General features: G+C 38.2%; 2 protein-coding genes across 2 annotated transcripts; one reads left to right on the top strand and one right to left on the bottom strand.

Annotated features, from left to right (window-relative positions):
* Positions 1 to 14: 14 nt before the first annotated feature.
* On the bottom strand, positions 15 to 13,825 carry LOC306881298 (medium-chain specific acyl-CoA dehydrogenase, mitochondrial-like). The gene is made up of 12 exons (XM_079435315.1): positions 13,685 to 13,825; positions 13,098 to 13,209; positions 12,913 to 13,010; positions 12,755 to 12,824; positions 2,265 to 2,365; positions 2,072 to 2,152; positions 1,831 to 1,961; positions 1,640 to 1,748; positions 1,384 to 1,524; positions 1,211 to 1,306; positions 878 to 1,126; positions 15 to 796 (listed from the first exon to the last, which is right to left on the bottom strand). The coding sequence occupies exons 1-12, from the start codon at positions 13,697 to 13,699 to the stop codon at positions 725 to 727; spliced, it is 1,275 nt and encodes a 424-aa protein (XP_079291441.1). The 5' UTR covers positions 13,700 to 13,825; the 3' UTR covers positions 15 to 724.
* Positions 13,826 to 14,368: 543 nt separating this feature from the next.
* LOC306881431 (E3 ubiquitin-protein ligase HECTD3-like) lies at positions 14,369 to 22,536 on the top strand. The gene is made up of 21 exons (XM_079435531.1): positions 14,369 to 15,039; positions 15,328 to 15,488; positions 16,283 to 16,375; positions 16,608 to 16,743; positions 16,849 to 16,970; positions 17,213 to 17,326; positions 17,617 to 17,699; positions 17,807 to 17,972; positions 18,311 to 18,392; positions 18,623 to 18,805; positions 19,400 to 19,452; positions 19,922 to 19,986; positions 20,072 to 20,175; positions 20,301 to 20,414; positions 20,508 to 20,597; positions 20,964 to 21,170; positions 21,310 to 21,439; positions 21,723 to 21,797; positions 21,909 to 21,990; positions 22,076 to 22,147; positions 22,247 to 22,536. The coding sequence occupies exons 1-21, from the start codon at positions 14,692 to 14,694 to the stop codon at positions 22,329 to 22,331; spliced, it is 2,565 nt and encodes an 854-aa protein (XP_079291657.1). The 5' UTR covers positions 14,369 to 14,691; the 3' UTR covers positions 22,332 to 22,536.
* The last annotated feature ends 532 nt before the right edge of the window (positions 22,537 to 23,068 follow it).

The following is a 23,068-nucleotide window of genomic DNA, read 5'->3' as shown; positions in this document are numbered from 1 at the left end:
CACAGTAGATATTTGGAACATTTTTAATACAATTTAAAATCTTGATTTGTGTGATTCGAAAAATATAAAAAAATAATTGCATCATTATTATACAAATTTAAGCTATTCCCTCAGAATGAACTACTGTAGCTTGGGACCAAATGCTGATTCAGTTACTAATAAACATATTTACCATAAATTAAATATTAATATTTGTTTGTTCATTATTTTTCAGTAACTTTGGTAATGGAGTTCAATGGTTGAGCTTGACAAATGCAGTTAACAATGTTTAAAATAATAAAATAAAAAGTGATTACAATGAGATAAGCACTTGTCTACCCAACATTATGTAGGTCCAAATGAAGTTACTTGTATTGGTAGAAATCGTCGCAGGGTTGCACTCAAAATGTAGGACAAAGCTAAATATTGCATTTTGTGGAGTTATTAAAATAAATAATGTTTTGGTATAAATATTTGGGCAAGAAATTACAAGTGTTTTTAAAGCAGATTTATTTTTGTTTTGAGGACGGTTACAACATGAATCTGAGGAAGAGTTGTGTAACTATGTTACTTTGTTCAGCTTTGATCAACACAAAGACAGCCAGGCATGCTGATATGACATAAGGCAACTGGAGCTCTGGGTAGGCAATTTGTGATATACAATCCTGAGAAAAAAAAAAAACATGTACAAAAGACACTCAACCAAACAGTTAACTTATGGCATTGAAGTCCTGGGTTTACAGGTTCATTGTTTGAATTTCCCAAGGTGTTCTCTTGAGATGATGAGCCTTTGAATTTGCGCAGTCCCTTCATAAATCTGTGGATGTAGACAATAAGACAGTCACATTTTAGACTCTTTACCAATTCAAATAAACAAGGTCGGGTCTACAATCCTTACCTGGTAAATCTTAGCGTCTCTCATCAGCTTCTCCACAGGATATTCACTATTGAAACCATTCCCACCAAAGATCTGGACGGCATCAGTGGCACACTGGTTTGCAATGTCTCCAGCAAAGGCCTTAGCGATCGAGGCATAGTAGGTGTTCCTGCGCCCCTGATCCACTTCCCAGGCTGATCTCTGATAGGCCATTCTGGCAAGTTCAACTTTCATAGCCATTTCAGCCAGAAGGAATGCTACAGCCTGGTGCTGGGGTCAGAAAACAAACACAGTCTTATTAACCTCATGATATCAGTTTGGGTTGTCAAACATGTCTATTGAAACAGACACTACCTCTGCAATAAATTTGCCAAAAGTCTTTCTTTCCAAAGCATACTTTGTGGCCTCTTCCAGGGCTCTCTGTGCAAGTCCTGTGGCACCTGCAGCCACCTGAAAAACATCAAGAGATGGTTTATATAATACCATGAAGAATTTGTTAACAATAATATCTGCAAAAGAACACTTACTGGTGGTCTAGTCTTGTCAAATGCACCCATGGCAATCTTGAAGCCGGCTCCTTCTCCAATCAAAACATTCTCCTTTGGGATTCTTACATCCTCAAACGTGATGCCCCTGGTGTCTGAGCATCTCTGGCCCATGTTCATTTCCTGTTGAACAAAAGAATGTAGACATAAGCAAATTGTGCAGAATCTTATAGTGAAATTAATAAAGTGTTTAAGTATTGTCTGAGTGTATCAGACTGCAGTTGTCAGCAGCTTGTACCTTTCTGCCAGGCTGGACTCCTGGGGTGTCAGCTTCAACAATAAAGCCTGTGAAAGCCTTGCTAGCAGGGCATTTGGGATCAGAATCTGTGCGGGCCAGCAGGAAGTACCTATAAATGCAAACAGAAGGATTTATAATAGCTCCAAAAGACAATTATGTGTTACGGAATAAGACTGAAGTGGTTCACCTACCAGTTTGCTTTTCCTCCATTGGTGATCCACATTTTCTGACCATTGATCACATACTCGTCTCCTTTCTTAACAGCCCGGGTCTTTATCCCAGCCACATCAGAGCCTGCTCCCGGCTCAGTCACACAGTACGCCTGTCGACACAGACATCCGCTTGTGCTTATCTAATGTGACTATGTACTGCTAAAGGGAATGCTTCATAAATCAAAAATATGAATGATTAGAAAAACGATGGCACACTTACACACATTAGTGGTTCTTCTGTCATTCTGCCCAAATATTTCTTTTTCTGGGCATCATTACCAGCAATAATGACGGGCATTTGCTGCATGAAAAAAAAAACAAAAAAAAACAAACAAAGTCAAATAAATTCTGGCATGCACAAATGACCATTTCGTTTAAATATTAAATGCACACTTTCATAAAACTACACTTACTCCCAGAGAGTTTGCCTCAATGGCTGTCTGTACTCCAGTGCAGCCAAAGGCCAGTTCTTCTGTGATGAGACAGGCATCAAATATGCCCAGACCCATTCCACCTGAAACATATAGCAAAATGCAACATGGTCAGAATTAAAGGAATGGTTGTCTTCATGTTGAACCATACTCCTATGACTTACTTTCTTCCATTAAACACAAAATGTACATTTGTGAAGTATATCTTGGGTACGCTTTTGAATACCATGAAAAGGAGGAATCATAAGGTTGCCTAGTCTCAGCCTAAAGGTATCTGCACACTGAGTCCGAAATTTTCACATGCTTTTTTTCATATTCGTAATCCTAAAAATTCGTCACGCACCGAAACCTTGCACACTGAAGGCACGGTCTCACTAGACTTTGAGCATGCTGCAACGGTCGTGATGTGACATCACGCTCTGCAGCGTCTTTTCAAAAACTTAAATTCAACACAAAACATACAATCTACTCCATTTGCCTGCAGCGCTACAGTTTTAAATTAGTTTTTTTAATTCAGATATGAGGTCATGCTGTGACGTATCGATCTGCCATTGGTCACGCTTGGTCACAAACGTTTGAGATGGTCCTCACTGCAGAACACAAGATCCAGGGGGTGTGGTTGGATCTAGATCCAACTCCTCCCACCTTACATATACCTGAACCTAAGTTACCCGTCTCCACCCCCTGATCCCTAAACCCACCCATCTCCACCCCCTAGATGTGGATCCAACCCCGTCCCCTGGATCTTTGTTCTGCAGTGAGGGGCTACTGAAACTTTTTGCATGGGCTTGCGTTTCCAGTCTGACACATTCACATGCATGGAAGTCAATGGAACGAAAAGTGCAATGTGACCGCCCCTAGAGTCCGATGCGTATTAATTAATCCGTTGCGAAAAAATTTGCAAAACACTAGCCTACTAAATGGAGTCTTCTAGCATTGAGGATGATTTTGTTGTCCTCTCGCTTCTTAAAAAAAAAATATAAATAAAAAAAAATTGGGTCCATACAATCCTGAGAGGACGGAGAGTTCCCCTTCCTTAAGGAGCAGCGGGATAATCACGGGCAATTCAAAGTTTACTTCAGGATGTCAGTGGCTCAGTTTGATGCTTTGCTAGCGATACTAGAGCCACATTAAAAAGACCACCACCAATTTCTGTGAACTCAGTGTGCAAAGATCTATATATAGTGCTTCGTGCTGCATGACGAAGTGGATGAACTTGACAATCGCCATTCGCTTGTACGGTGGCTTTGATCGCTCAAAACACCTCTCAAAATGCTTGCCACGAATGCAAAAAAACAAATTCAAACCCAATCCAAATTTTTTTTTTATAACGAACAAATTTCGGATCTTTGATTAATATTTAAATTAGTTTGATCTGAAACATTAAAGTGTGACTAACATGCAAAAAAAAAAAAAAAAAAAAAAAAAAAATCAGGAAGGGGGCCAACACTTTGTCACACCACTGTAGATACATTATCAGTCGCCGTTTACACTGAAGTTAAAATTAGAATCATTCTCACGCGAAACGACATGTTTACAAGATAGTCTTTATTGCAGAACACAAGATCCAAGGGGCAAGGTTGGATCCAGATCCAACTCCTCACGTTATGTCAATCACGTTTACACACTGCCTCCGAAATTTTTGCATAAGTTTGCAATGACCTTTAGACATTACACCTATTGACTGTTCTGTAGCATCTGATGCATTAGGTACACAAAATAGCAAATGCTTTGCGAATTTTGAAGTTATCTGATTGTTTGAATCCTACAGGACTTCCAGGAGATGTGTGTGTGTCCCATTCTTTGATGGCCCACCTGGAAACAAAGCCTTTGTAAGGCCAAACCACCTCACAAAAGAAAGCCATTCTGGACACGACATTCTTGATTAATGATTGATTGTACGCCTGCCTGTTATTGTAGGGCCATCAACTTTACATTTTCACACCCCTAAACATGACTCTGAACAGAACGAACTGTGATCGCTTTACATGTCAGTCAGATAGACAATGAAAACTGCAATGGGGTCCAGATCTTCTGCCATCAGTTTGAAGATCTGGCTACGCGAGACTATACAGTGCCAAGCTCTAAAATGCCATAAAAAAAATTAATTAAAAAAAACACCATAAAAGGGTTTCGTATGACTTGTACCTCATTTCATCTATTAACATCCTAAATGTCAGTCTGTTCCCAAGCTTTCTTATGGTTACAGATATGATCTTGTAAAGTACAAGTCATATGGACTACTTTTATGGTATAATTTCATAGAAACTAGCAATTAGTAGTACATTATTCAAATGTCTCCTTTTAAGTTTCACAAAAGAAAGTCATATAGATTTTAGAATTACATTAAGATCTTCATCTGATGACAGAATTAGAGATGCACCAATTGACCGGCCAGTGATCGGAATCGGCCGATTTTTCGCATGACCGGCCCGGTGACGGTCTGTCTCAAGTCTTGCCAATTCCAACAGTAGCCCCTCACTGCAGAACAAAGATCTAGGGGGCGGGGTTGGATCCACATCTAGGGGGTGGAGATGGGTAGGTTTAGGGGTTGAGATGGGTGGGTTTAGGTATATGTAAGGTGGGAGGAGTTGGATCTGGATCCAACCTCGCCCTCTGGATCTTGTGTTCTGCAGCGAAAACTCTCTTGTAATGATTTTAATTTCATTCAGTGTAAACGGTGACTGATAATGTATCTACAGTGGTGTGAAAAAGTGTTTGCCCCCCCCTTAAAACATAACTGTGGTTCATCACACCCGAGTTCAGTTTCTCTAGCCACACCCAGGCCTGATTACTGCCACACCTGTTCGCAATCAAGAAATCACTTAAATAGGACCTGCCTGACAAAGTTCAACATGTGGAATACTACAGACGAGAGGAGTCTGATCGGAAGATTGCGACGTGACGGCTGTTGAGCGGATTGGCAAACGGCTGGATTGTGACTGGTGTACGGATGGTAGGAACTGACGTAGATTCCGGAAGCGATCCGGAAATGGAGGATGATAGGATTGAGGAAGATAGTGGGGGAAATTCAAGTTTAGGGTGGAACATAGTTAAAACAAAGAAAAGGAAGAAAAGTCGTGATTTAATTTCAGACTCGGAAAGCGACAAGGGAAGTCAACTGGCACAAAGAAAGAAGAAGGAGTATAAAGTAATGGTAAAGTTTGCTACCGAATCCGTGAGTAACATCAACCCTTTGAAAATTACAAAAGCAATTAAAGAAAGTGTAGGGATTGTAGAGAATATAAAAACTATGAAGGATGGAAGACTGTTGTTATTTTGTAAAGATAGTAGGCAACAAAAAGCAACTTTGGGAATTAAATCATTGATCGGACATAAAATAGAATGCTCAATTCCAGAAGAGAGAAACTGGATTAGAGGTGTAATATCTGGAATTCCTTTGGATGTTTCAGATGAGATGATTAAAAGAAATGTAAAGGGAGCAGCAGTTAAGGAAGTAAGACGCTTGAAATGTTTCAGAAACCATGAGAAAACGGACAGTCTTTCAGTTATGTTGGTCTTTGATGAGATCAAATTACCAGAAAGAGTATTTTTGGGATTTGTCAGCTATGGAGTCAGATTATACATTCCTCCTCCAATAAGGTGTTTCAAATGCCAAAAATACGGACATGTGGCTGCTGTATGTAGAGGCAAACAAAGATGTGCAAGATGTGGAGGAGATCATGAGTATGGTAAATGCGGAAAAGGTAAAACCCCAAAATGCTGTAATTGTGGGGGCGAGCACAGTGCAGCTTATGGAGGTTGTGAAGTAAGGAAAGATGCAATTAAGGTTCAAAACGTGAGAATGGAAGAAGGAATATCATATGCTGAAGCACTTAAAAAAGTAAAACAAACCCCCAAAGTAAGCATAGTAGAGGAGGCCCCTGTTAGGATACAACCACAACCTAGTAAGATGCCAACACCAAGAAAAAGAATTGAATTGATTGAAGACAAAGTTTCATTTATAGCTTTTGTGGCAGAAGTGGTGAATTGTTCAGCGCAGACTGAAAGTAGATCTGAAAGGATTAAGATAATCATTAGAGCTGCAGAAAAATATTTGGAACTAAAGAACATATCAGTTGACATGATAAATGAAAGACTCGTGGTACAAACGACAAACAGTCAGACATCATGTGGGGGCTCATAATGGCTTTTGTAATCCTGCAGTGGAACGCAAGAAGTTTAATTGCAAATGGGCAAGAATTTAAGCATTTTATAGCAAATTGTGATGTAAACCCAGATATTATTTGTGTTCAGGAAACGTGGCTTAAACCACAGTTAAATTTTCTGATTAGTGGGTATGAGACAATTAGGAAAGACAGGAATAAAGGAAATGGTGGTGGAGTAGCAACATTTATTAAGCAAGGTATAGGGTTTAGGAAAGTTGAAGATAACAATGAGTATGAGGCTGTGGCAGTGGAGGTATGGGAAGGAAATCAGAGTATTAGGGTAATCAATTTTTATAATCCATGTGACAAGCTAACTAAGGATATGATGGAAAATATTGGAGGAATTGGGGATTTTAAAATGGTGTGGTGTGGTGATTTTAATGCACACAGTACTTTATGGGGGAGTTCTAATACTGATTATAATGGATTGATCATAGAAGATATGCTGGACTGGGGAGAGCTAGTATGCATTAATGATGGAAGCTACACAAGAGTTAATCTTTCTCAATGCAAATATTCTGTGTTAGATTTGACAATAGTGTCAGAAAATTTAGCTCAAAGATGTGATTGGAAAGTATTTAATGAAAGTACTATTGGTAGTGATCATTTTCCTGTTTGTAGTACAGTTGGAGTTGACTTAATAAAAACAGGTATGGAAAGAATTCCTAAGTGGAATTTTAAATCGGGGGATTGGGAGTTGTACCGAGAGATATGCCATAACAAAATGGCTGAAATTAATGATGATGTTGTGGAAGATATTGATGTTTTAAATTCAAAAATCAGTGAGGTTCTTAGGAGCACAGCAGAAGAAGTATTTGGTAGAAAGAAGGCATGTAGTAGGAGGAAAATTGTTCCATGGTGGAATGAAGAATGCAATGTGGCAATTAAAGAAAGAAACAAAATGCTTAAAAAAGTAAGAAGATCTTTTAGCTATGATGATTTTATTGTTTATAAAAAAGCTCAGGCAATTGTAAGGAGGGTTATCAGGACAGCAAAAAGAAATTATTGGAGAGAGTACTGCAATAATATTGGGGGAAACATTGAAATCAATGAGGTTTGGAATATGATTAGAAAGATGGGAGGAAAACAAAGAAATAATAGTATTCCGACGATAATTCATAATGAGGAAGTAGTTGTCTCTGATAGCAGGAAGGCAGAGATACTAGCACAAACATTTGTGAAAGTACATAGTAATGAAAATGTATCAAATGACATGATGAAGATAAGGGAACAGAGTGTGAGAAAGAATCCACATATATTGGAAGTTAAGGAGTCAACTGGAGATTCATTGGATTATGAATTAACTTTGTATGAGTTAAAAAGAGCAATGGCAGGGACTAAACAATCTTCTCCAGGTAGGGATGAGATATGCTATGAAATGATTAAGCATTTATCAGATTCTTCATTAAATGTCATTTTAAATCTTTATAATAAGGTATGGAATTCAGGAAAGCTTCCAATGGAATGGAAACATGGAGTAATTATCCCAGTAGCAAAACCAGGAAAAGATCATACGCAACCCATTAATTATAGGCCAATAGCTCTAACCTCAAATATATGTAAGATTATGGAGCGTATGGTAATGAGCAGGCTGGTTTATGTTATCGAGAGGAGGGATATCTTCTCCCCTTATCAAAGTGGCTTTAGAAAAGGGAGAAACACTATGGATTCTGTGCTGTGTTTGGAAGCTGACATAAGAAAGGCTCAGATTAATAAAGAAGTTTTGGTAGGTGTCTTTCTGGATGTTGAAAAGGCATATGATATGCTGTGGAAGGAAGGACTTTTAATTAAGCTGGATATGATGGGAATAAAAGGTAAAATGTATAACTGGGTTATGAACTTTCTGTTAAATAGAACTATTCAAGTCAGAGTGGGATGTGAGTATTCTCCGATTTATGCAATTGAGAATGGAACTCCTCAAGGAAGTGTCAGCAGTCCTATTTTGTTTAACTTAATGATCAATGACATTTTCTCTCAGATAGAACCTGGGATAGGGAAATCCTTATATGCTGATGATGCTGCAATATGGAAAAGAGGTAGGAATGTTAAGTTTGTTCAGGAAAAGGTTCAAAATGCTGTCAACTTGATAGAAAAATGGGCTAATAAATGGGGCTTTAGGCTCTCTATGGCAAAAACACAAGTAATTTGTTTTTCAAAAAACAAGACGAAACCTAATATAAATATTAAAATGTATAGAGAAACATTGGAGCAGACATCAGTTGTTAGGTTTTTAGGAGTATGGATGGACTCAAAATTAAATTTCGGAGTACATATACAGAAAATAATAGATAAATGTAAAAAAGTGATAAATATAATGAGATGTCTTGCTGGAGCTGAATGGGGAGCTAATCGGCAATCGCTCAAAAGTATTTATGTGGCACTAATTGGAGCAACTATAGATTATGGTAGCATGGTGTATAGTTCTGCCTCAAAAACTCAGCTTGCTAGGATTGAGGCAATTCAGAATCAAGCATTAAGGATATGTTGTGGAGCAATAAGATCTTCACCAGTGTCGTCACTTAATGTTGAGACGGGAGTAATGCCACTAGGAATGAGAAGGATTAAGTTAAGAATGAGGTACTGGGCAAACATAAAAGGTCAATTGGAAAATCATCCAGTTAAGAATGTTTTAAGAGACTGTTGGGAATATAACTATAAAAAACTAACAAGTTTTGGATGGTTTATTAATGAGGAGGCAAGAGAAATAATTAAAGATGTTAATATTGCTACATGTGTGGTTCTGCCAGCAATTCCTCCTTGGTTTTTTCCAATGCCTTTTGTAGATATCCAGTTACACAAAGATAAACAAAATGAGGAGAATATCCTGGATAGCGTAAAGGTACAAGATTACATAGATCATGTATATTATAGTGCCATCCAGATATATACTGATGGCTCAAAAGATCCAGATTCTGGTACAACATCTGCAGCAGTATTTATACCTCAATTTAAAGTCAACATTTTGAAAAGAACATCAGATCACATTTCAGTATTTACATCAGAATTAATAGCAATTATATTAGCATTACAGTGGGTCGAAGAAGTTCAGCCAATCAGATCAGTTATATGCACAGACTCTTTATCTGCAATTGAAAGTCTAGCAAGTGGTATTTCTACAGCTAGACAGGACTTAATTTATGAAATATTACAAAGTCTTTTTAGAATCAGACAATTGGGTATCATTATTTATTTTCTTTGGATACCAGCTCATATGGGGGTGGCAGGAAATGAAGAGGTGGATAGTTTAGCCAAACAGGCCATAAAATTTCAAGAAGTTGATATTAAAATTGCATTGAGTAAGACTGAGATAAAAAGTATAATAGCAAAGGAAATTAGGAAGAAATGGCAGAAGGAGTGGGACAGTGGAAATAAGGGTCGACATTTATACAAAATTCAAGGAACAGTTGGTTTTGAAAGAAGAAACTTTGGAAATAGGAGGAAGGATGTTATAATTTCAAGAATGCGCATTGGCCATTGTCTACTAAATCAAAGTATGGTCAGGATTGGGAAACACCAGACTGGGTATTGTGAAAAATGTAGTTCCGAAAATATGGAAACAGTAGAACATGTATTATTAAAATGTGAGGCTTATGCAAGAGAAAGATTTAAATTATTTCAAGCGTTAAGAGAAATGGAAATGGAAGTTTTTTCTATCAAAGCATTATTAGGTAATGGCCCAAAGCAATTTAAAATATATGAAGAAGTATTTAATTTCTTAAAAGACACTCATTTAAGTAACAGGATTTAGGTCACTACTACCATAACGTTATCCACACTCCAATCCAGTAGGTGGCGGGAATGCACCATTTAAGTTTGGTTTGCCAACCGCCATTAAACTTGAGAAGAAGAAGAAGAAGTTCAACATGTTGAGATCTAAAGAAATTCAGGAACAAATGAGAAAAAGTAAATTGAGATATATCAGTCTGGAAAAGGTTATAAAGCCATTTCTAAAGCTTTGGGACTCCAGCGAACCACAGTGAGAGCCATTATCCACAAGTGGCAAAAACATGGAACAGTGGTGAACCTTCCCAGGAGTGGCCGGCTGACCAAAATTACCCCAAGAGCGCAGCGACGACTCATCCAAGAGGTCACAAAAGACCCCACAACAACATCTAAAGAGCTGCAGGTCTCACTTGCTTCAGTTAAGGTCAGTGTTCATGACTCCACCATAAGAAAGAGACTGGGCAAAAATGGCCTGCATGGCAGAGTTCCAAGACAAATACCGCTGCTGAGCAAAAAGAACAAAAGCTCGTCTCAGTTTTGCCAGAAAACATCTTGATGATCCCCAAGACTTTTAGGAAAATCCTCTGTGGACTGACGAGACAAAAGTTGAACTTTTTGGAAGGTGTGTGTCCCATTACATCTGATGTAAAAGTAACAGCATTTCAGAAAAAGAACATCATACCAACAGTAAAATATGGTGGTGGTAGTGTGATGGTCTGGGGCTGTTTTGCTGCTTCAGGACCTGGAAGACTTGCTGTGACAAATGGAACCATGAATTCAGCTGTCTACCAAAAAATCCTGTAGGACAATGTCCGGCCATCTGTTCGTGACCTCAAGCTGAAGCGAACTTGGGTTCTGCAGCAGGACAATGATCCAAAACACACCAGCAAATCCACCTCTGAATGGCTGAAGAAAAACAAAATTAAGACTTTGGAGTGGCCTAGTCAAAGTCCTGACCTGAATCCTAAGCCCCTTTCACACTGCACTATTGAGTGGCATGACCTTAAGAAAGCGGTTCATGCTCGAAAACCCTCCAATGTGGCTGAATTACAACAATTCTGCCAAGATGAGTGGGCCAAAATTCCTCCACAGCGCTGTAACAGACTCATTGCAAGTTATCGCAAGCGCTTGATTGCAGTTGTTGCTGCTAAGGGTGGCCCAACCAGTTACTAGGTTCAGGGGGCAAGCACTTTTTCACACAGGGCCATGTGGGTTTGGATTTTGTTTTCCCTTCATAATAAACTTCATTCAAAAACTGCATGTTGTTTAATTGTCATCTTTGATTAATATTTAAATTTGTTTGATGATCTGAAACATTAAAGTGTGACAAACATGCAAAAAAATAAAATAAATCAGGAAGGGGGCCAACACTTTTTCACACCATTGTATGTCGTGCCAGATGAGGATCGCACAGCCTGAGTGAGGGTGTGAGAGAGACCGCACACAAAGAAACTCACAGAAGTGTATAGATGCACACTGCGGTAGAAAAAAAATACATTTACAAAATATGATTTAGATAAGCAACATTATACAGCCATGATGTTTCCCTGAATATCAATATCAACACGATTGCAATGTGACACTGATTTATACAATAGTATTTCAATAAACAAGAAGTTAAAATTAAGTGACTTAGATTTTAGACAAAATGTTTAAAGTTTTTTTGCTCAATTTCGCTGCCAAAAATAGCTCCGATCAAAGCCACAGCAGAAAGGCGTTTTGTTACTGAATGGATCCATGTTTTTGAATGAATCGAGTGAGTCAATGATTCAGTGACCCATTCACAAGGACAGTCACTTGCCTCGTTTCTGAACGAATCAGCCGTTTGAATTAATGACTCACTCATTAAAACAGACACTTGCCGCCACCTGCTGGTTGTTTAGTCATATTTAAAAGTATCATTAATGTTTTACATATTTAAAAAAAAAAATGCAATCTCATAAAATAATTTATGCATTTGAAATTTTGCAGTGTAAATGCATTTATGGCACCTCAGCTTCATCAAACTGTCTGTGTAAATACATTTAATGCCACTTCAGATGCAGCTTCTGTTTCCTCAGCAGTAGAAAGATGGAGTTTGTTAATACTAATTTCATTTGAATAGTAACAACTCTACAGTTTCTTATGCTAACTGAATTGAAACAAAGTAAGAATTTGATGTGAAAGATTACATTTAATAAGGTTAGAAAAAGACTATTTATAAACAGTGGGAAATGACATCTGTTTTGTTGCATACAGCAATTAATTTTAAGTTAACCATTTCTACCTCTTCCCAGTCACAGAGCACTTTATTTTGGGAGTTGTTTAAGTGAGAGAAAATCTGTAACTTTGTCCAGATTGGGGGAATTGTAAGGTTTAATAATTTCTTTTATTAAGCAAATAATTTTTGCATTGAAATTTGCATAGATTTTTGTTTGTATATGCCGTCAGATTCCTGATAGTTCCTAGAAAGAAAATCAGAATTGGCAAGAATCGGTATCGGCAGGTCACACTTCCAAAAAAAATTGGAATCGGCCAAGAAAATTGCAATCAGTGCATCTCAGAATAATCCTTTTTGGCATCAGACTTTAAAGTACCTACCACAGTCCTCTGGAATATGTCCATTCATTAGACCCAGCTCCCATGCTCTCTTAATGAGAGGAAATGGATACTGCAAAAAGGAAATCAAGAGTTTACATTTTTTGCAAATCTAAAAATATGCAAGTGAAAAATGGTGGACGTGGATTTAAATAACCTACTTCACCACTTCTGTCATATGACGGGGCAGCTGGGACAATCTCCTCCCTTGAAAACTTTCTTGCCACCTCCTGGAACTCTTTCTGCTGGTCAGTTAGTTCTGTTAAACCGAGGAACAGTGTTGGGATGGTCTAACAATCTCTCAGTATTTTTGAAAACACAGTGAGCAGAGGATGATAATACATACCAAAGCTGAAGCCTCCAAGAGATTCTTTCAATGGAGCAGTAGCTGCTCTGGCACTAGCTTGAGGTCCAGTACTCTGAAACCTAAGTCCGGCATGAAAACCTGCCCTCAAAACCTGTTGGACAATGATTAAATACACTTATGCAAGGAAATAACAGTTTTAAAGAAATGTCATACAGCTAACAAGGAAATGATTCAAATAATAGACAAACTTATCAATATATACACAACATGATTGCACTTAAATCACTTTTATTTTATTTAAAATTGTATAAAATAAAAATTAATAAAGTCGCATAATAAATGAGTACGTTACAATGTAACTTACATAGAGTGTGACAAAATAAGGTTAAGCACTTTTGTTTATAGACAGGGTTACAAAAGTCAAAGTGGATGTACAAGCAGGAGAGGAGCTCAAACTTTCTCAGGTTTAATTTTTCTCACTAACTGCGTAACTAGCTGTTTGAATTCAGCTTATCTAACTACCTAGCGCTAGCCTAGCCATCTCAATTTGAAAAAATAAAATTGCAAGTACGTGCAAAATAAAAATAAAAAGTTTAACAATTACGTCAATAGAAATGCTTGCTTACCTTATTAAAAATCATCGTTATTTCTTAGTGACAATACTCAGATCCTTCAATGCCCTTTCAATGTTCACCCCCAGAAAACACGAAGTACCAACCAATCACCGGCCTCGGTTTTATCACGTGATTAAGCACCGTCACTCTAGTGACTTTTACCCTACTTTTATTATTATATAACGCCAAAGATTATAAAAAAAATATATATTACATCTGGTTATCCATATTTACTTTAAAAACATCAAGAAAATTAGTCAAATTAAAGAAAATCGTGTCCTTAATGAACGAATTCATATTTTGTTAAAAAAAAGCTTTCTTCAACCTTCTTTTCTGTTTTGCAGGAAAACAGCCCACTGAATAGAAATGAGCAATTCATTCAAAGAGTATATTACTTAATTATTAATGCTATCAAATAATTAAAGAATGTATTTATAAACTTGACAAATACAATTGTATTTATAAAACATGAAAAATCTGAGGCCCCATGGAATATTGTTTAAAATTATGTTAATAATCCTTACTAGGTAGGATTTAAAAAAAAGAAAAAAGTAATTATTTAAAATGGGAAAAAATAAAATACCTTAATTCAACATATGATATGTATATTAGTGTATAATGTATAATGTTAATACTAAAATTAAAAATAAACAGAAAAAAAAATGAATTTCAATTTGAACAGTTTTATTCAATTTTAAGTGAGGGTAGTGTAACAGGAAGTGTATCCAGTAAGTTAGGGGATAAGTAAACACACATGGGCGGATCGCCCTTTAGACCGGTGGAGACACATAGCTGTCTTGACAGATGCCAGTATCCGTGAGAAAGCTCTGGCGGGAGTAACAATGCTCAACTGTATCTAGACTTTTGTCGTACGGTTCGTTTATTACACCGGATCTCAGTAAAAGCGGACAAACCGGGGAAGAAAGGGAAAGCATATGTGAGGGTAATGCTAGCTAACGGTTGTTGGTGTTGACATCCTCAGCTAGCTCTCGGCTAGCGCTCTCAAACTTGAGGAGGAGATGTCTCCGGGCGACAACCCTCACACCATCCTGGGAAGGATACGGTTTTTAAACAAGTGCATTGAATGTTTCCGAAAAAGCGAGCTTCTGCCGGAGTCCCTGTGTTACGTGCCGAAAGAGGTTTGCTACAAAATCTGTAAAGATTCATCGTCGGGCTCCGCTTCCGCGTCTTCGTCAACAGCTGGCAACTCCGGAGGCAAGAGTGTAGTGTCGGTGTGGGAAAGCCCACATCAGGCTCCACAAAAGAAATTATGCAAGTGTAACATCGAGCCCAAAAAAGGCACATGTATACGGACAACAGGGGAAGAGTACTGCAACAGCCATGGCCTGTGGGTCAAAATAAGCAAGGTATACACTGTTTGTATGAGCTGTTGTTGGGAACTGGTGTCAGAAGGTATTTTGATTGATCTGCTGTATCATTATTGCTCTCTGAATATACAGGACTTCCTGGTCCGTGACGTCACGGCATGTAGAGAGAGAGAGAGAGAGAGAGAGTGTGTGTGTGTGTGTGTGTGTGTGTGTGTGTGTGTGTGGGTGCTCTCAGAAGTTTCTACTCTTCTGATCAATGGGCATTCAAATGTGAGTCAGCCTGTTTTGTTTGACACCGTGCTTGTTTGACTGTTCTGACCATCACAGGAGCAGCTGGAGGAGTATCGTGCTGGTCTGGACATAGAAGAGGGCTGGATCCTGGTGTGTAAACACACAGAAGGTGGAGACAGGCTTGTGCCGGTGGAATCTCCAGACACTGTCAGCCGCCAGCAGCAGCTGTTTGGATATGACCACAAGCCGTGTAGCAGGTCATTGGCCACCGTTCTCTAATTCACTGATCCATGATGTACATAACTTCAGTTTATTGAACCGTATATTTGTGAGCAACGTGTTGGGAGCTAAACGTTCAAAAGTCTGTGGTTAGGTTTTTTTTTTTTTTTTAAAGGAATTACTAATTTTATTCAGTAAGGATGGAAAAGCTGATCAATAGTTGCATTAAAGAAGTTTATAATTGTACAAAATATTTCTGTTTCAAATATGCTGTTCTTGTGAACTTTCATTCATCAAAGAATCATTAACAAAAGGATCAGGGTTTCCACAAAATATTAAACTGTTTTCAATATTGGAAATAATAAGAAAAGTGACTTGAGCACCAAATTAGCATATTCAAATCATTTCTGAAGGATCGTGTGACACTGGACTAATGGCTGCTGAAAATTCTGCTTTGCCAACCCAGGAATTATTAAAACACATTTTTTTTAAACAATTTTTTTACAGCTATTGTTAATTGTAATAATATTTTACAACATTACTGTTTTACTGTTTAAAAAAAAAAAGTCCTACAGAGTGCAAATCTTTGAACAGTTGTATTTGCTTTATAGCAGACAATGGTTTGCTGTCTTAAGGTAACACCTCAATCAATTATTTAAAAAAAATGATCTGCCTTTAAAATTGAACTGGCCGGTCTGACATATTTAGCTTAGTATCACAGTCTGTGTGAAACATGTCTATTAACATAATATAAAAGTTTTGATTGTAAATAACTGTATCCTGACAGTTCACTGGATGTAAGTACCAACTTTTTACCTGAATGGTTTTGTAGGTGGGAGCAGGTGGTGGATGTGGAAAACTCCTTACACATGGGTGCCAAACCCAAGGTGGCAGAGCCGGACGAGGTCGCTGTTCGCAAACTGAGGTGAGTGGATGCTTTGACACACAAAATTAAAGGAAAAAATTTGCATATTTGCACCACATGACTTGTATTTGGTGAACAACAAAAAACATGCTTATCCTAGCAGAGGTGTATCCAACTCATTGCATATACAGGATGAATTGCATTAATAAATTAATAGATCTGGAAAAAAATGAGCATGATGGTATTGTCCTGGATTTGTCTTTGATGGACTTATGCAAACTCTGTCTTCCAGGTATGTACCTCCTACATGGATGTTTGAATGTGATGAGGACCTAGTACACTACTTCTATGACCACATTGGGAAAGAAGATGAAAACCTTGGCAGCGTGAAGCAATGCGTGACCAGCATTGATGTGTCTTCTAGTTCGGTATGTGAGGGCTTGGTATTATTCTACATTATATTGAAGAGCAGAGAGCCGTAAACAGATAGTATCAGGTGTTCTAGACTAGTAAGTGAGTTTTTCTGTTTGAAGGAGGACCCCAGTGGTGGTGCAAGCTGCCTGACAGATGGAGATACTGAGACCTACTGGGAGAGCGATGGCATGCAGGGACAGCACTGGATCCGGCTGCACATGAAGAGAGGCACTGTGGTCAAGTAAGGAAAGCTGATCTGCTAGTCACCTTTGGGACTGACTGTCTGAACTGTCATTTTGCGAGTGAAATCAGATCTGATCATTCAGACTGAGATACATTCCACAAAATCTGATTTTTATTTAATTTCAAACCTTATTATGTGTTTTTTTGCTAATCGGACTGCAGAAAACTGTGCCAGATTTCATTCAGATTAAAAAAGATGATCAGAAACAAAACAAATTCTTTTATTTTCTCTTCTTTTAGCAAACTGATATTAACAGTTGACTCAACAGATGATAACTACATGCCCAAAAGAGTGACTGTATATGGTGGAGAGGGAGATAATCTCAAGAAATACAGTGATGTAACAATAGATGAGTAAGTCATTTGTTTATTATTATTTAAAGCCTAACAAACATTTTTGGTGCAATATTTTGTTTGGAAAGTATGCTTGGGATATTTTCTTTTAAAATAAATGCCACTTTGCTTTTTAATGTGATAACATTCATGCATTTTTAAGTGTGGTTTAAAAGTCTAATTACTTTTTAGGGCCAGTTACCATTTTATATGTATAAGCTGTTGTTGAAGCACTATTTTCAAGTTATAAATATGTAAAGGTTATATAAGATTCTGAATATTGCAACACTATGGCTTTATTTCTATCACAGCAACTTAATTGGAGAGGTTTGTGTTCTGGAGGACATGACATCACATTTGCCTGTCATAGAGATCAGGATTGAGGAATGCAGAGGTAAGATTTACCTGACATGACATGCGCTGTCATTTGAAAGAGAAAGCCAGACTCCTGACCAGTCATCTTGATTTATGTTTATTTTCTGTAATTATATTTTGCTGTAGATGAGGGAATCGATGTAAGGATCAGGAGTCTAAAGATCAAATCGTCCTGCGAGCGTGACTTGGGCCTGAATGCAGACGTATTCCAGTCTCCGAACTTAGTGCGCTACCCGAGGTTGGAGGGCACACCCCCTGATATCCTCTATCGCCGCGCATTGGTCATTCAGAGGTAACGCCCAGCAATATGCGACTTAAAGGTGAAATAGGTGATTGTCTTCAGAAAAATGTTTTGTTATTCTGGTTGAAAGTCTCTTCACATCCTCATAGCAATCATTAAGTTAAGTGGTCTAAATGTATTTATATATTCTGTGGAAGGTGTAGGGCCGAGAAATGTTCGTCCAATCAAAACGCTCGGTCTGAGCATTTTAATTGGCTTTCCTACCTGCCTGTCAACATATGTATTTGCATACCTCTGCACACCCTGTTTGCGCAGATACAAAATGTCATCAGCGCGTTCACGTACGCTCTTTTTGCACCTTTAATAAACTCATTGTATTTTGTGTCTAGGTTCATCACACTCCTGGACAGTCTGTTGCCTCATTTGGTGCCTGCATGGGACTACAGCCTTGGAACATTCAACCAGATCAAAGTTAGTATTCTTGTATTCTAGCAAGAATAGCATTCTTTACACCTTCAGGGAGTAGTTTGTGTAGCTGTGTACATGTTGTCGTCTTTCACATCAGTTACTTAAATTATCAACGTGAAATTTGTACTTTCTGCCCCACTTCTTCCCTTGTCTGCCATTGCCATCAGGAATTTATGTGCCGAACTCTTTTTTTTTTTTTTCTCTGTTTCTTCAAATGTTGTGCTGCTCTTAAGAGCATAAAGCAGTTCCTGCTGCTGTCCAAGCGTCGCTCTCCCCTCATCACCCAGTGCCTGAAGGACTCAGAGACCAGTAAGCCTAACTTCATGCCCCGCCTTTACATCAACCGTCGCCTTGCCATGGAGCACCGTGACAATCCCACTCTGGACCCCACGAGTAAAAATGCTGTCTTCACTCAGGTAGTCCACGAAACAAGTGTCAATTGTTTTACAAAATCCATTGTTCTGTGGTTGCACTACTGTTCAAAAGTTGGTCACAATTTTTTTTTATTTTAAGAAATAAAGGCTGTATTGTTCAGCAAGAACAAATTAAATTGATAAGAAGTGGCAGTGAAGACATTTTATAAAAAATATTACAAAAGACTTCTATTTAAAATAAATGCTGTTTTCTCTATTCATCACAGAATCCTGAAAAATTATTTCCACCAAAATATTAAGCAGCACAACTGTTCTCAACATTGATGATAATAAGAAATGTTTCTTGACCACTGAATCAGTGTATTAGAATAATTTTTTGAAGGATCATGTGACACTTGACTAGAGTAATGGCTGCAGAATATTCAACTTTGTCATCACAGAATTAAATTACATTTTAAAATCTATTCAATATGATAAGTTATTTAAAATTATAATAATATTTCACAATATTACTGCTTTTAGTGGGGTTTTTTTTAACATAAATACAGCCTTGGTGAGCTAAAAAATTAAAAAATCTTCTCGACCACAAACATTTGAAGGGTGATGTACAGTGAATATTCCTTGTTGTTTATGCAGGTGTATGAGGGTCTGAAGCCATCTGACAAGTATGAAAAGACTCTGGACTACAGGTAGTCTTTTTATTTTTTTAAGAATTCCAGTTGTTCTATACCACAGCCATATCACCCTGCAGCCCAAGACTGGTTGCCCACTGAAGCTAAGCAGGGTTGAGCCTGGTCAGTACCTGGATGGGAGACCTCCTGGGAAAACTAGGTTGCTGTTGGAAGAGGTGTTAGTGAGGCCAGCAGGGGGTGCTCATCCTGTGGTCTGTGTGGGTCCTAATGCCCCATTAGTGACGGGGACACTCCCAAGTGGATGCTGCACACTGGTGGCGGTTTGAGGAGAGACCCCCCACATGATTGTAAAGCACTTTGGGTGTATAGCAATACACAATAATGCACTATATAAATGCATCATTCATTCATTCATTCATAGTACTTACTGTTTTTAAATGCCAAAATGCATAACACATTAGTTATGATTGAAACTATCACTTTATTATACTTATTATACACGCAAATATTTTTCTCTTTCTTACAGGTGGCCAGCACGATATGACCAATGGTGGGAGTGTAAATTCATTGCAGAAGGCATCATCGATCAAGGTCATATAGAGATTCCTCGCACCCACAATAATCCTCATGTCTGCAATAAGACACCGTATCCTCACCTGAGGTTTCTGTCTTCTAGGCGGTGGTTTTCGAGACAGCCTGGCAGACATGTCTGAAGAGCTTTGTCCCAGCTCATCAGAGTGCTCCATGCCACTTCCATTCTTCACACGAACTTCTAACCAGGTAACAACAAACTTGACAGATGCACTGTCATTATCTTTATATAGTCCATTGCATTGGAGCTGACTCTAATTTAACTGACAAGGTAGTTATTAACTTATATAATGATTAAACTCGTTTTGGATCAGGGGGCTGGAGAGGCCAGAGACTTCTATGTGCCAAATCCTTCATGCCGAGAATTCCACAAATTTGAGTGGATTGGGCAGCTAATGGGTGCAGCTCTTCGTGGAAAAGACTTTCTGGTGAGTGCTGGTCTTGTTGTGTAATTGTATTGGGATTTTAGTGTTAACTGAACATTCTGTAGAGAATGAGATTTCATAATATTTATTCTTTAGGTTCTGGCTTTACCAGGGTTGGTGTGGAAGCAGCTGATTGGAGAAGCTGTCAGCTGGACTAAAGACTTTCCTGCAGTAGATTCAGTACTGGTAAGAAGCCCAAACATCACTCCCTCAGTCCTATCTTTGCATATTGATGCTGAACACTCTTTGGCCAGATGAGAACTGGACGGTCGATTGAGCCTGGTTTCTCACCTAATGGACTTTGGGTTCTCTGCCACAGTCTTCTTTGGCTTGCTTAGTTGGGGATTAAAAGACAATGATTATTCAGTTGAATTATCTTGACTGCTCTGACACTATAAGATGAGAACAAAACTGAGCTGAATTATGACACTATTGTCTTGTGTAGAGCTGCTTTATACCTGAATCAAAATCATTTGTACTGAAAAAACAGCTAAAGGTGACTTGATTTAACCAACATGTAATCGGTGGAACTGATGAAACATGATTCCTTAGGTGAAGTTGCTGGAGGCTATGGAGCATATGGACAAAGAGACATTTGATTTTAAATTCGGCCAGGAGCTTGTGTACACCACACCCCTGAGTGACGGGCAGCTGGTGGAGCTGATCCCAGGAGGCAGTGGAGTGGTGGTCCGATATGAAGACCGCATGGAGTTCATACGCCTGGTTCAGAAATCCAGACTAGAAGAGAGCAGGGAACAGGTAATACTACATTACAAAGTATATTGAGACTACTATAATTGGGATCAACAGATAAAGTTTTTTTGTTTTGTTTTTTCTTCTAAGCATATAGTTTTTTCGATCAGTCCGTAAAATTCTGTGCTGTTTTTCTGCACCACAGATTGCTGCCATGCAGGCAGGACTGGTGAAAGTGGTGCCGCAAGCTGTGCTTGATCTCCTGACATGGCAAGAAGTGGAGAAGAAAGTGTGTGGAGACCCAGAGATCACAGTGGAGGCCCTTAAACGCCTCAGTGAGTCATACAGCAGCTGACATGAGCATTAAATAATTGATATTCTCTGCCTCAGCATGAATTCTTCAAGGCATTGAACCAAATAGTGGATGAAACTGAAAATATTACAGCTCTGTACTGCAGTTATTCTCAACTTGTTTTACTTTAGGTCCCAAATTTAAATTGAATTTCAAGTGGCACATGACCAAAATAGTTTGTTTTGCTAGGATTTTATGTCAGTGTTTGCTAATGTAATGCATGTATACTAATATGAAGTGTTAAAATGTTTTTTACTTTATATCAGCACGCTATGAAGACTTGGAACAAACGGATGTCAGAGTGCAGTACTTATGGGAGGCCCTGATGAACTTCACCAATGGTTAGTGAGGATCCTTGGTGTACGTGAAACAACTTTTTGTAATAATAAGCAAAAAGTATGTTTTTATAAAATAATATAAAATAATTTTTGATTTATGTACACTTTTACCAGAGGATCGCAGCAGGTTTTTGAGGTTTGTGACTGGCAGAAGTCGTCTTCCTGCTCCAATTTATATCTTCCCTGACAAACAAGGGTGAGTTATGGAGAAAATAACACTGAGATCACATGCGTTTAGGATGTGGTCTGAATGAACATTAAACAAATGCATTTTTGTCTAGATCCGAAACCACAGATGCACTTCCTCAATCTTCCACATGTTCCAGCACCCTTTATCTACCCAAATACCAAAGGTCTGTTTATGTAATATAATATTTATGTGAGCAGTTGGTCTTTTCTGATGCATGATAACTAATTAAATTGTCCCTTTTTTACTGCTTTGTAATCCGCAGTGCTAAAGTTTGTGAAGAGAAGCTTCGCTATGCTGCATATAATTGTGTGGCCATCGATACAGACATGAGCCCTTGGGAGGAGTGACCTGATTTTGTCATGTTTATGAATTTTACATACTGGGATTTTGGCATAAATGAACTGCAGCCTTCAGCACCGTGCACATGACCATACCTACACTATTGCCAATTACATCTGTACAGTATAAATAAATATGTGATAAACAATACCTGGTTTGTAATTCTTTCAAGCTTACAAATCAATAAAGTCTGAGACCACTCAGGACAATTTCTATTTAGAATTTTTATTTTCTATTGTAATACAAAATTTTATATGAATTTGAGAAATGTTGTCACCCTTTTGCTTTACTGACCGCAGCACTCGAGCGACATGAACTTCATTAGTGTCCCCAATTACAGCCATGTTTTTTTTTTTTTTTTCCTGAGGTGAATGTTGTTTCTTCTAGGCTGGATGTCAGTTAACTGGCGCACTGTCACGTAGGTGGCTTCTCTGAAAAGAATGCTGTTCATAGGCTTGTTATGAGCAATATCAAAGAAGACGTTCTGTTAAAATGCTATATACACAAACCTAAGTACTTGAGAGTGAAGCCTTGGTTTTGTATATTTTACGACTGTCTTATACAAAAACCCTCAAAATGAAAAAAAAAAACATGCAATAAAATGCCATAATGGGAGAATATGAATATTATTTACAAGAAATGCCCTGACCCTTTTCTGTTATGCACTTAAATCTACTCTTGCAAAAATATATATTCTTGTTGCCAAGTTGTTTGTAGGAAACGTTCAATAAAAAAGAAACAAGCA

Source organism: Barbus barbus, assembly GCF_936440315.1.
Source record: "Barbus barbus genome assembly, chromosome: 15".
Classification (NCBI taxonomy): Eukaryota; Metazoa; Chordata; class Actinopteri; order Cypriniformes; family Cyprinidae; genus Barbus; species Barbus barbus.
This window is presented reverse-complemented; position numbering and strand designations above follow the sequence as displayed.